Genomic DNA, 13,017 nt, shown 5'->3' with positions numbered 1-13,017 from the left:
ATCTTAATATAATAAAAATTAATTGATGGCCACACACAGCTGCCAAAATTAGAGAAAAATTCTCTTTCCATGTAAGACACTGGTGTCCCTCAAAGACTCAGACCTGCATTGACGCATCTCTTGGTTTCTCTCCTCTCTGCTTCCTTCAGGGCCCATCTGGTTGGACAATCTCCACTGTACTGGCAATGAGGCGACCCTTGCAGCATGCACCTCCAATGGCTGGGGCGTCACCGACTGCAAGCACACGGAGGATGTCGGTGTGGTGTGCAGCGACAAAAGGATTCCTGGGTTCAAATTTGACAATTCGTTGATCAACCAGATAGAGGCAAGTCATGTGCTTTTGATGTCTCCGTCATGCAAACATTTTTCTTCTTCCATGTGACTCGCTTTTTGTGTATTGATTTCAGGAAGTGTGTGTGAGCAGGAAGGAGGGTACCTAACCCAATGGGATTAGATGCAAGGGCAGTTTAGGGAAGGATTTGTGGAGAAGGGAATCCCATCCATGGGGAAAGGGCATTTCCAGGCACAAGGAACAGCATGGACAGAGGCACAGAGGTGGGAAGGCTGATCTCAGGGAGAGTGCATCTGGGAGTAGAGTTAACTGAAGCTGGAAAGACGGGCATGAAACACCTCCTGTGCCATATTCAGGAGCTTGCCCTTTGGGTAGGAAAATGTATTAGTTATCAATTGCTGCATAACAAATTGCCCCCAGATTTTGCAGCTGAAAACAATGAATCTTTATTATCTCACACGGTTTCTGAGAGTCAGGAATTGAGGAGCGGCTTAGCTTCTTGATTCTGCTCAGGGTCTGTCATGGAATTGCACGCAGGCTATCAGTGGGGGCTGGAAGGTCCCCTCCCACACAGGCTGGTATGGTTGTTGGCAGGCTGTGGTTCCTTGCTAGCTGTAGACTGCAGCCCTCTGTTCCTCTCTATGTGGCCTCTTGGTAGGCTGCCTGAGTGGCCTCAGGACATGGTGGTCATCTTCCCTCACAGTGAGTGAGGCAAAGGAGAGTGAGAGAAAGAGCACAGGATGGAAGTCATGTTTCATAACTTAATCTTGGAAGTGATAGGCCATCATTTCACTGTATTCTATGGATCACACAGACTAACCCTGGTAGAGAGTGGGAGGAGATTACACAAACGTGAGACACCAGGTAGGGTTGCTGGGGCCATCTTGAAAGCTGGCTACCACTGGCCAATGTAGCTGAGGATTGGAATCACTTTTTTTAATTAATTAATCTTTTTTTTTTTTTGACATGTAGTCTCGCTCTGTCGCCCAGGCAGGAGTGCAGTGGGGCGATCTCGGCTCACTGCAAGCTCTGCCTCCCGGATTCACGCTATTCTCCTGCCTCAGCCTCCCAAGTAGCTAGGACTACAGGCGCCCGCCACCACACCGGGCTATTTTTTTGTATTTTTAGTAGAGATAGGGTTTCACCATGTTGGCCAGGATGGTCTCAATCTCTTGACCTCGTGATCCACCCACCTCGGCCTCCCAAAGTGCTGGGATTACAGGTGTGAGCCACCGCTCCCAGCCTGGAATCACTTTAAAAATGCAGGTACTGGGCTGGGCGCAGTGGCTTACGCCTGTAATCCCAGCACTTTGGGAGGCTGAGGCGGGCGGATCACGAGGTCAGGACATTAAGACCATCCTGGCTAACACGGTGAAATCCCGTCTCTACTAAACACGCGCGCACACACACACACACACAAATTAGCTGGGCATGGTGGCGGGTGCCTTTAGTCCCAGCTACTCAGGAGGCTGAAGCAGGAGAATGGCATGAACCCGGGCGGCGGAGCTTGCAGTGAGCCGAGATCACGCCACTGCACTCTGGCCTGGGCGACAGAGTGAGACTCCGTCTCAAACAAACAAACAAAAAAAATGGAGGTACTGGGGCCTCCCACTGACCTGCTGGCTCAAAATCTCCTGCTATGGGACCAGTTTATTTTTCTTTAAGCAGCCCCAGATGATTCTGATGTTGCCAGACTGATCATTTCAGCATTTGAAAGTCTACATTTATGGCTAAATTTCAGGGTTAGCTTTCCAGCAAATTCTTTACCGAAACAATTAAATTAACAAACATTTATTACATGACTCTTATTTGCAACATATGTGGGAATTAGGGCAGGAGGAGTTGGCAGCTAACACTCCTGTCCTCAAGGAACATGTCGGATGCCACCTCCAAGGAATTGTGGGATCTGCCCCAAATCCAGGTCAAGGAACCTTCGCTGTGCTTCAGCCTCCAACTGACCCCAGCACTAATGCAGAAGAAAGGTGACTTGAAATTGCCCTACTTGGGCTCCAGAGGAAGTTCTCCCAAGACTGTGGCCTTTACTGTCACGGCTCACACAGTCCTTCTCTCTCCATATATGTTCCCAAGTGTGCTGGGAATTTGTCCAGCCCTGTAGTATAGCATGGAAAAGGATTTCCAGGCTTCTGTCAGCTGTGGAGGAGGCTGCTTCTGGTCGACACCTGTCAAATGCTGCTATTTTATTGAAGATAACTGGAGAGATTGTGATGGAGTTGATGTACTTTCTTCAGTCTTCCAGTCACTAATGACAGCTTTGCTTTCTTTACCATGAAGTTTATGATCTGACAGTTGGGCTCATCCAACCCAGTTTCACAAAATTTTCCATCTCCATTCCTTATAACCTCATGAGCAATAATTGGCCCCCACTTATGTGTATCTTATCTCTCTCATGAGATTGGAAGCTCCCAGAGGGCAGGGGCTATATCTTATGCATCATTGTATCCAACAGATAAATTCTAGGTACCTAATGGGAACAATGTCTCCAACTTCCAAATTTTCTTCTCCCCAGAAATGCAAGCCAGAAATTGTTATCCCCTTAGGTGGAGAATCTCCCAGGATAAAATATAAGCTAAACAGCAATGAGAAGCACATGGAAGCAAATAATTTCTTCACAGCTTGTCCTGCCTAATCAGACCATGAGCTGATTTGTAACATCTTGGATGGGCCTCTGTTCAACCTAGAACCTCAGGTTAATCTACCTGGAGTGTCCAGTGAAGACCCAGGCTTCTTGGCATAAGAAAGTCATTGATGACTTGAATTAAAAAAAAAAAAAAAAAAAAAAAGGACAGGCCAAAACATCAGTGAGCTTTGTGTCGAGAAAATGAGAAGGTTCATCTGGCATTAGAAAAAAAAAGATTTTGGAAAAAGGACTCTGAGTGGCACTTCATTAGATAAATGTTTGTTGAATACCTACTAAGTGCCAGTTCCAATGCTTAGCAATTCCAGGGCGAAATAAGATGGGTCATATCAAAAGAAGAACTTTCATGGGGTGGAATAAACATAGAAAAGACTGAAAATGGCCGGGTGTGGTGGCTCATGCCTGTAATCCCAGCATTTTGGGAGGCCAAGGCGGGTGGATCACCTGAGGTCAGGAGTTCGAGACCAGCCTGGCTAACATGGTAAAATCCCATCTCTACTAAAAATACAAAAATTAGCCAGGCATGGTGGCAGGTGCCTATAATCTCAGCTACTCAGGAGGCTGAGGCAGGAGAATATCTGGAACCTGGGAGGTGGAGGTTGCAGTGAGCCGAGATCGCACCATTGCACTCCAGCCTGAGCCGACAACAGCAAGACTCCATCTCAAAAAAAAAAAAAAAAAAAAAAAAAGACTGAAAAAAAATATGTCGGAGACAACTTTCTTATTCTGGAAGGGCTGAGATTCCATGATGGGAAAGCTTAGCCCCTACCTTTCTTCAGGGCATTTGTTGGGTACCTGCTGGTTTGGGATACCAGTAGAGAAAGAAAACATGGCCCTTGTCCTCCAGCCCTTAGAACCTATAAGACAAGATGTACACCTTGGAGAAAGCTGGGGATCCTTCCAAGGCAAGGAGCATGGACCCTAACGAATCTCCGGAAACCCACAGAGGCAACCTATGGAGATGTCTGGCTTAAAGAGCCAGGTGACATCCACAGCCTTACACACTCTGCATTTTCCTAGAAGGCCTCCCTTTTGCTGTCAGATAGATCAGGCTGGTGCCCACAAGCCAGGGGGAAGCTTTCTGGCCCAACCACAGAGACTGAGGGAACTTTCATTGATGACCAGTCCCCTGCAACTTCTTCCCTTTGGTAGCCACTGAAAGTAGGTCATGAAAGGGCCTAGACTTCAGGATGTCTGGGGAGAACCTCCGTGAGTTGCCAGAAGGTTCTTGCATCCAGGGCTTTGTGGCTGAGGCTCATGCTTACTGGCAGTGCTGGCCTGATGAGTGGAGAACTGCCTGGACCACCTACACGGGATATTTATGGGATGCTGAGACATTTCTCCAAAATACCTTCTGGAATGGCCTGTGTTGGTAGCTGAAGTCATAGGATCATTCCTCTCAGCTAAAGAAATGCCTGCTATTAAATTTTTGTGGATAAGAAGAAGAGACATAGCTTTGGTGGACATGCAGTTGGGTGAGGTCATGAACACACTGACTAATGATACCCAGGGTAAACTGCTGACTAATTTGTGTAAACAGAGTGGATGGTCTCTGATGGCGAGCGCTAGGGCTCTGCTCCGGCCTCCCCATCATGTATCAGGAATGTTCATGGAAATTAAAAGGAATACTGATAAAATCTATGGGAGATACAAAACTAGGAGAGATTGCTGGAGTATAAAATTATGGAATGAACTTTCAGAAAAACTGTTGTAGGTTGAAATAATGGGCCCAAGCTGTAACATACTAGGGATGAATAGAAGGGTCTATATCAAAGTCCATGGGGGAAAAAAAGTCCCAGGAGTGCAGACTTTAGGGAGAGTAACTAAAAAATCATTGATCTTTTTTTTTTTAAAAAAGGCGTCTTTTGGGCCGGGCGCGGTGGCTCAAGCCTGTAATCCCATCACTTTGGGAGGCCGAGACAGGCAGATCACGAGGTCAGGAGATCGAGACCATCCTGGCTAACATGGTGAAACCCCGTCTCTACTAAAAAAATACAAAAAACTAGCCAGGCAAGGTGGCGGGCGCCTGTAGTCCCAGCTACTTGGGAGGCTGAGGCAGGAGAATGGCATAAACCCAGGAGGTGGAGCTTGCAGTGAGCTGAGATCCAGCCACTGCACTCCAGCCTGGGCGACAGAGCGAGACTCCGTCTCAAAAAAAAAAAAAAAAAAAAAAAAAAAAAGGCGTGTTGTGGTGGCTCACACCTGTAATCCCAGCACTTTGGGTGGCAGAGGTGGTCAGATTGCTTGAGCCCAGGAGTTTGAGACCAGCCTGGGCAATATGGCGAGACCGCGTCTCTACCAAATTAAAAAAATTAACCTGACATGGCAGCATGCGCCTGTGGTCCCAGCTACCTGGGAGGCTGAGGTGGAAGGATTGATTGACCCTAGGAGGTGGAGGCTGCAGTGAGCAATGATGGTGCCACTGCATTCCAGCCTGGGTGACAGAGCGAGACGCTATCTCAAAAAAAAAAAAAAAAAAAGAACAAATCTCTGAGGCAGCAGTGGTTGACAAAAAGCTCGGTATCAGCCAAGAGTGTGGTAGGGCTGCTGAAAAAAAAAAAAAAAAGTTAATGTCAACTACTTTACAGATAGAAGAATTATTTCCCTAAGCTCTTTGCCTTTTGGACCAGTCGCTAACTGCAGGGTTCAGTTCTGGATCCAGATCTTAACCAGGTCACCAGGGAAAAGGCCAGCAGGATGGAGACAAATCTGGAAACCATATCACGAGGAACTGAAGTTTTTTGTCAAGAAAAGAGATATGGGGGGAGATGGTTCTTTTCAAATACTTGAACTACTACCATGCAGAAGAATGTTTAGAATGTATTCCAACTCCCAGCCGGATGCAGTGGCTCATGCTTGTAATCCCAGCACTTTGGGAGGCCGAGGCAGACAAATCATGTGAGGTCAGGAGTTCAAGACCAGCCTGGCCAACATGGTGAAACCCCGTCTCTACTGAAAATACAAAATTAGCTGGGCATGGTGGCGGGCGCCTGTAATCCCAGCTACTTGGGAGGCTGAGGTTGAACCCGGGGAGGGGGAGGTTGCAATGAGCCGACATGGTGCCATTGCACTCCAGCCTGGGCAACAAGAGCAAAACTCTGTCTCAAAAAAAAAAAGAATATATTCCAACTCCCAGAGCCAAAGCGGAGGGGAGCATGATGGGAGATAGATCTTAGGCTCACTGGAAGCCCCACAGTAGGTAGCTCTACCCAAAGTTAGTGGTGAGTGTCACGCGCGTCCGTGTGAAGAGACCACCAAACAGGCTTTGTGTGAGCAACATGGCTGTTTATTTCACCTGGGTGCAGGTGGGCTGAGTCCGAAAAGAGAGTCAGCGAAGGGAGATAAGGGTGGGGCCGTTTTATAGGATTTGGGTAGGTAAAGGAAAATTACAGTCAAAGGGGGGTTGTTCTCTGGCGGGCAGGAGTGGGGGTTACAAGGTGCTCAATGGGGGAGCTTTTTGAGCCAGGATGAGCCAGGAAAAGGACTTTCACAAGGTAATGTCATCGCTTAAGGCAGGGACCGGTCATTTTCACTTCTTTTGTGGTAGAATGTCGTCAGTTAAGGCGGGGCAGGGCATTTGTACTTCTTTTGTGATTCTTCAGTTACTTCAGGCCATCTGAGCTTATACGTGCAAGTCACAGGGGATGCAATGGCTTGGCTTGGGCTCGGAGGCCTGACAGTGAGCTCCTTGTCAGTGGAGGAATTCAAGCATGAACTGGACAACACCTGCCAGGAATATTGTGGTCAGATTGCCTACATGGGGAGGGAAGTGGGATTAAGTGATTGCCAAGTTTCAAGACCCTGTTACTCAGTGTCTGGGAAAATGCACTCATCCCACATAGTGTGTGCCTAGCTGGATATTGACACTGCGTACCATGTGTAAATTGGCATCATGTGTGTGTGAGAACATAGAGAGAGAAGGGATGCCAACCAGCATGTGTATTGTGTGCTTGGGTTCTCTGTTTGCCTTTTCTGCAGCCCCTAATGGCCTTGACCGTGAAACCAGGTACAGACTTTTCACTCTTCATATCAAAGTGTGAGAGTTAAAGCCCTCCTTCGAATTCCCCCAGTTTGGAAGGGGCAAATTGAAAAGTGGCCAGGAACGAAATGTCAGTGAATGATTTCTCTGTGTTTTGCGACCCCAGTCGTAGACCACTGGGCTAAAGAATGTGATGAGGGCCTCCGCGTCCCTTCCCATGCCTACTCTGCAGGGGCGTGGGCTGGGCTCTGTAACATTCACCCTCATTAACCCCTGGAGATTGGGGACAGGTCACAGATCATTACAGATGACCCTCACAACCCATGCTTCCTCCAGAGTGCACTGGAATTCCCAAAGCAGAGAATGGAAGAAAACTGCATCAGTCTAGACCAAGTTCCTCCTACTCTGGAATGCCAGAGGCATGAGTCACTGAGCCCTGGAGGCTGGCTGATGGAATTTCACTTAATGAGCAAACTGTGCTTCCCTGGACTCCTACAGCTGCTTGCAGCATCCTTGGGAGCTCCTGATTGTAAATTCCCCTCTAGAGGAGGAAAAAAAAATCACACCTTCTTCACATAAGTGACCCCACCAAGGGAAAGTTCACAGGTTTGTACCCTAACCTGCCTTTTGACCAGCATCCAGAACAACAGGGCAAGTGTCGAGCGAGTTGAATTCAATCCCTTCCAGCTGTGACGGTCTGTAGTTCAGTGGCAATGGTTTCTCCATCAGAATGACGTAGTGTGCATTCATCATTTACAAGGTAGTTTTAAATATTCTGTAGGGGAAAAAAATCAGATGATTTCTGTAAAAGTGCTTTGCAGACTCTAAAAGTGCTGCCCTGGGTTAGTCCTACCACTGAATCCCCAGCCTTGGTTCATTTCATCCAGGAAATTAACCAGGCAGGTTCTCAGTTTTCCCCTTTTCTGACACAGGCTGTGCCGTCATATCTTATTGTATATTCTGAGTTTTGGACTCCAGAATTGAAGGCAGAACCCCTGGGTTCCAGTCCCAGTGGAGACTGGAACTCACAGCTATATATCCAGTGACTGACCCTTCTTGGGCCTCTGGATACTGTCCTACAAAACAGAAGTTTGTCTGGATATAAAGAAAATCAGTTTTAGGTCAATCCTCAAATCTTTCTTAAAAGGAGGTAAGTAGGAGCAAATAAGCAAATGTGAAATACTCTTGGCTCCAAATGAACAGATCTCTTTTAAACCTGGAAAACAGAGCCCAAACCAAACCTCCCAGGATTTCAGAGCCTCTTAAATGGAGAGGCTTTGTTTCCTGCCTGTGGCGGGTAGACCGGTTGGAAAAAGCATTAGATAAGGAAAGATGACAAATCCAGATGCCCTGCTGAGTAAACCTCTGCTCCCCGGCTGCTCTGCACGTTGCCCTGTCATGTGCTCTCACAGGAAGCCTCGTGGCTGGGCTGTGTGTCGCTAATCAGGAAACGTTTTGGTCTTTTTACTTTACTCCACCCCTCCCCACCCCACCCCACCCCACCCCACCCCACCTTCTTCCTTACCCATCCTTTAAAGGCTCTTTTGCAAAAAGCAATTCCATTGCCGGAACTGATTGGAAAATCCCTAGGCTGTGAGATGTAGGTGTTGCCTATCCCCTGAGTGACCTCCAAGCCTCAGTTTCCCATTTGTGAAAGTGGGCAGCGCAGGAGGTCTGGAGGGGCCAACAGAGGGACGGTGAGGACAGAACGAGGAGAAAGCCATTTCTTTCCACCCAAGGGGAGAACCCGGTCCCCCTGTTCTCTGCTCTCTCGCGTTCGTCTGGAAGGATGCTGAGACCTGAAAAAGCCCTTTCTTCTCGTCTTAACCACAGAGACTGAGGCTGCTGTAAATTTTTTAAATTCCTTGGATCCAGGTTTTTATTAGTTACAGTCAGCTGCCAAATGTTTCAGCATTGCCCTCCCAGCGGCAGCTCTGTCTGTTTGGGGGCGGCCGAGGGTGGAGGGCTTCAGCCTAAAAGGGAAAGGTCTCTAGAAGGACTTCTGAAAATTCTGAACCTTCCCAGCCAGGAATCTCATCCTTCCCCTGACTCCCACCAGAGAGGTTGCACTGGGTGGTCTGGGGAAAAAAGGGGGCCTATTTTCACCTCTGTGCAGTTTAGAAGGTAGTGGTCCCCCCACGCCTAAATTTAGACCCCATTCCTGGATGGTCACAGGGTAGTTGGATGGCCTCTCTCTGTAAGAGGAAGAGAAATGGTAGCCAGGGGATAGTTTGCACCGGACTTTTCGGCAAGGGCAGAAGGAGCCAAGGTGGAGGCCCACAGCCTCTGAACTCTCAGTTTTACTGAACTGTCTGGCTGGACAATCAGATGTAGCTCTCCTGGGTTTTGTCTCTCCTACTTCTTGGGCAAGAGGATATATAACATCCTGTCCAGGGCTGGGCACGGTGGCTCATGCCTATATTCCCAGCAGTCTGGGAGGCCAAGATGGGTGGATCACTTGAGGTCAGGAGTTCGAGACCAGCCTGGCCAATGTGACGAGACCCCCCCTCCCACTACTAAAAATACAAAAAATTAGTTGGGCATGGTGGCGCGTGCCTGTAGTCCCAGCTACTCGAGAATTGCTTTAACCCAGGAGGTGGAGGTTGTACTAAGCTAACATTGCACCACTGCACTCCAGCCTGGGCGACAAAGGGAGACTCCATCTCAAAAAAAAAAAAAAAAGAATAAAAAAGATCCTGTCCAGCCCTCACATTCCACGATTCTATTTACTAAGAGCCTGTATGTAGCCAGGGCTTGCCAGCTACCAAAAGGGACACACAAAGCAAGTAGTTCTAGAGTGACCTATTTTCCCGACTGAACATCTGAAATGCAGAAGGGTGTGTATGTGGATAACAGATGGGAACCTGGTTTCTGACCCGGCTGTTGTAGATACAATGCTTTGAAAAGTATAAATACCATTATAACTGTTTGTGAGATGAAATAAACCAATACATAACATTCTATTTATTTGACAGCACACATGAATAAGGAGGCTTATAATTTGTTTTAGGTGAAATAAATAAATGAACAGGATGTACTCAAACTTTGAAGAATGTGATTGGGTGCTCAAATGCATGGCAGTTTGGAGAAGAGAGAGGTGAATGAGGAAACCTGTGGGATAGTTGCTATCTGGAGGAAGTGGGGGCTTGAGCTGGGCCAGAGAAAGCCTCTGCCTGCCCTGCGTGGGCAGATCCACTCTGCAGGGAGGTCTGGTGACGTGACTAGGGCAGAGTGGGCATCGGTCAGCCTGGTTCTGCAATGCGCCTAAGTGGCTTATTTGAGTCACCTCAGCCATGCTGGGTGTCAGTGCCATGGAATTCCCCCAACCCATCCCCAGGAGCCTGTTGCTAAGGATCTGTTCGTTCATTCACTCGATACATTTCAATTCAGCACCAGACCCTACACTAGGCATGAGGATACAGGGAGTGATGGAACGGACCATCTTGCCCACCCCGAGCTTACCGTCCAGCAGTGGAGAAACAATCTCATGCATCATGACTGTGTTACCATGGTGAGGATGGCTGTGAAGAGAACCCCAGATTCACCATGAGGTTGTGTGGTGGGCAGTCGGGCCTGACCAGGACAGGAGGAACTGCTGGGTCACAGGGGCTGGTTGTTGGAGCAGGTGTCCCACCGGCTTCCTGTCGACAGCAGGGTTTGCCCATTCTCCAAAAAAGCAGCCTCTGTTACCTACCCAAGTGGCTGCCTGCTTGGAAAATGAAACACAGAGCATTCAGTTTTCCAGCAGTGTTGCAAAGCTTTTGATTTACAGGAGGAAGGCCCCAACAGACTACCGGCTCTTTCCTTTGGTGGTGTCAGCATGACCTCAGCTCTCCAGGCCACCCCCACCCTGCCCCCACTGGCCTCTGTCGCCTAGAGCTGAGGAACAGAAATTGTTGAAATGCCTTTCCTCTCCCACTTTCTTCCATCAAGAAGTCACAGGCTAAAGAACGTTACCAGCAGCTTATTTTTTGTTGAGTTGGAGTTTCGCTCTTGTCGCCCAGGCTGGAGTGCAATGGCGTGACCTCGGCTCACTGCAACCTCTTCCTCCTGGGTTCAAGTGATTCTCCTGCCTCAGCCTCCTGAGTAACTGGGATTACAGGTGCGTGCCACCATGCCTGGCTAATTTTTGTATTTTCAGTAGAGCCCCACGTTGGCCAGGCTGGTCTGAAACTCCTGACCTCAGGTGAACCACCCGCCTCGGCCTCCCAAAGTGTTGGGATTACAGGCATGCGCCACTGCACTCAGCCCCCCAGAAGCCCGTTAAACTAAGAGTTTCTGATTGGATCATCAAAAAGGGATAATTACAACATAGCCAGACTCCTGGAATACAGCATGCCTCATACTGTGTACGGATAATACCCACTTAGCCAAGCCATCTAACTGTGTGCTGAGGATCAGACGGCTTTTAATTCAGTTCAGTAACTATTTATTGGTGTCAGATCTCAAGGGAAAAGGGGAGAGGGTGTTAGGGAGCTCAGGTGACAAAAAGATGCCTGGACAAAGCACAGATGTTCTCCTGTCCTTAAGTCACACAAGTCATGCTTATGTTAGGAAGAGAGGGGAGGACTACGTAGCTGTTTATTTTGCATTAAACAAAGAATAGAAAAAGTCTTTATTAAAATGTTGAACTTGGGCGCGCAGCATGTCTAGCTAAGCTAAACTCCTGTTGTTGGATTTTGAAAAAATCATTACTGGTTCCTTCCAAACATGTTTGAGGACCCACTCTGTGTCTGGCTATAGTGAGTCCTCAGACATGGTTGGAAGGAACCAGTAATAATTTCTTACTGTGTGGGTAATACAAAAATGAATAAGGCACAATTTTGCCCTTAGGGAATTCACAGTCCAATTGAGTGGCAAAAGGATGCGGAAAAGTAAATACTAGTACAAGATAGTCAGCATAAGCCAAGAACTGATGAGTCACCAGATGCCAGTGCTGGAGGAATAAAGAAGAAATGAAACGTGTGGATGTGCTATTTGGGGGCAGGGGAGGGGGCTTCACAGAGATGCTGGTACTGCCTCTCCTCCTCTAGATCATGGACCTCATGACAGTGAGGACCGTGCCTATCCTTTCAGAGTCTCACACAGCACTTGGGACATGGTAGCACTGGACAAATATTTTTGAATGAGCAAATGATTAACAATTTCCCTGAGGGTTGGCAGGATTCTGATAGGTAAAAAGAAGGGATAGAGAATGGCAGGGTGTGGTTTGGGCCTAACGCGGGGGTGCCACCAGGAAGATCTGAGCAAGACCCTTGAATGCACTGTGGTCAAAGAGGATGAACGGATGGGAGAAGAAACCAGGGGCCAGGAGACAGTGTGGGCCTAGGTGAGATGACAGCATTATCACGCCCTTTCTTATGCTCCCACAATTCCCCTTGCACAGCTGACTGGGAATTGGGAGTGAGAATGGCAAGCTAATAGAAGGGCAAAGAGAAGGTCTTGCTTGGGCTGAATGGGCGCATGAGTGAGGAAGAGAGACGGTCACAAAGGTCTGCAAAGCTGGAGGCAGGTGCATCCCTCGGTGACTCGATGAAAAGAGGAAGAGGTGAAGGCATCTTGAATGTGTTTGATTTCAGATGCTGAGGAAAGTGTCAAGCTGGTAGTTGGGACATGGGTCTGTATCTGGGAGGCCCCTGTTTTGTTTTGTTTCTTAGAGGAGATCTCGCTCTGTTGCCCAGGCTGGAGTACAGTGGCACAATACTGGCTCACTGCAGCCTCAAACTCCTGGGTTCAAGTGATTCTCCCACCTCAGCCTCCTGGGAGCTAGGACTATGGGCAGGTACCACCGTGCCCAGCTAATTTTTTTTCATTATTATTATACTTTAAATTCTAGGGTACATGTGCAGAACATGCAGGCTCGTTACATAGGTATACCTGTGCCATGCTGGCCCACTGCACCCATCAACCCGCCATTTACATTAGGCATTTCTCCCAATGCTATCCCTCCCCCAACCCCACGACAGGCCCCGGTGTGTGATGTTCCCCACCCTGTGTCCAAGTGTTCTCATTGTTTAATTCCCACCTATGAGTGAGAACATGCGATGTTTGGTTTTCTGTCCTTGTGATAGTTTGCTCAGAATGATGGTT

At 48.2% G+C, this 13,017-nt stretch overlaps 1 protein-coding gene across 6 annotated transcripts in view; it reads left to right on the top strand.

The window, feature by feature from the left end:
- LOXL2 (lysyl oxidase like 2) overlaps positions 1-13,017 on the top strand; it is a 99,178-nt gene that overhangs the window by 37,940 nt on the left and 48,221 nt on the right. For all 6 annotated transcript variants that reach the window (XR_013397171.1, XR_013397172.1, XM_077943249.1 and 3 more), the window contains one exon: positions 150-325. Coding sequence is in view for 4 of the 6 variants with exons in the window: in XM_077943249.1 (XP_077799375.1) it covers positions 150-325 (176 nt within the window). In the remaining 2 variants the exon portion in view is untranslated. The remainder of the gene's footprint in view (positions 1-149; positions 326-13,017) is intronic.

Source organism: Macaca mulatta, chromosome 8 (assembly GCF_049350105.2).
Source record: "Macaca mulatta isolate MMU2019108-1 chromosome 8, T2T-MMU8v2.0, whole genome shotgun sequence".
Lineage (NCBI taxonomy): Eukaryota > Metazoa > Chordata > Mammalia > Primates > Cercopithecidae > Macaca > Macaca mulatta.
This window is presented reverse-complemented; position numbering and strand designations above follow the sequence as displayed.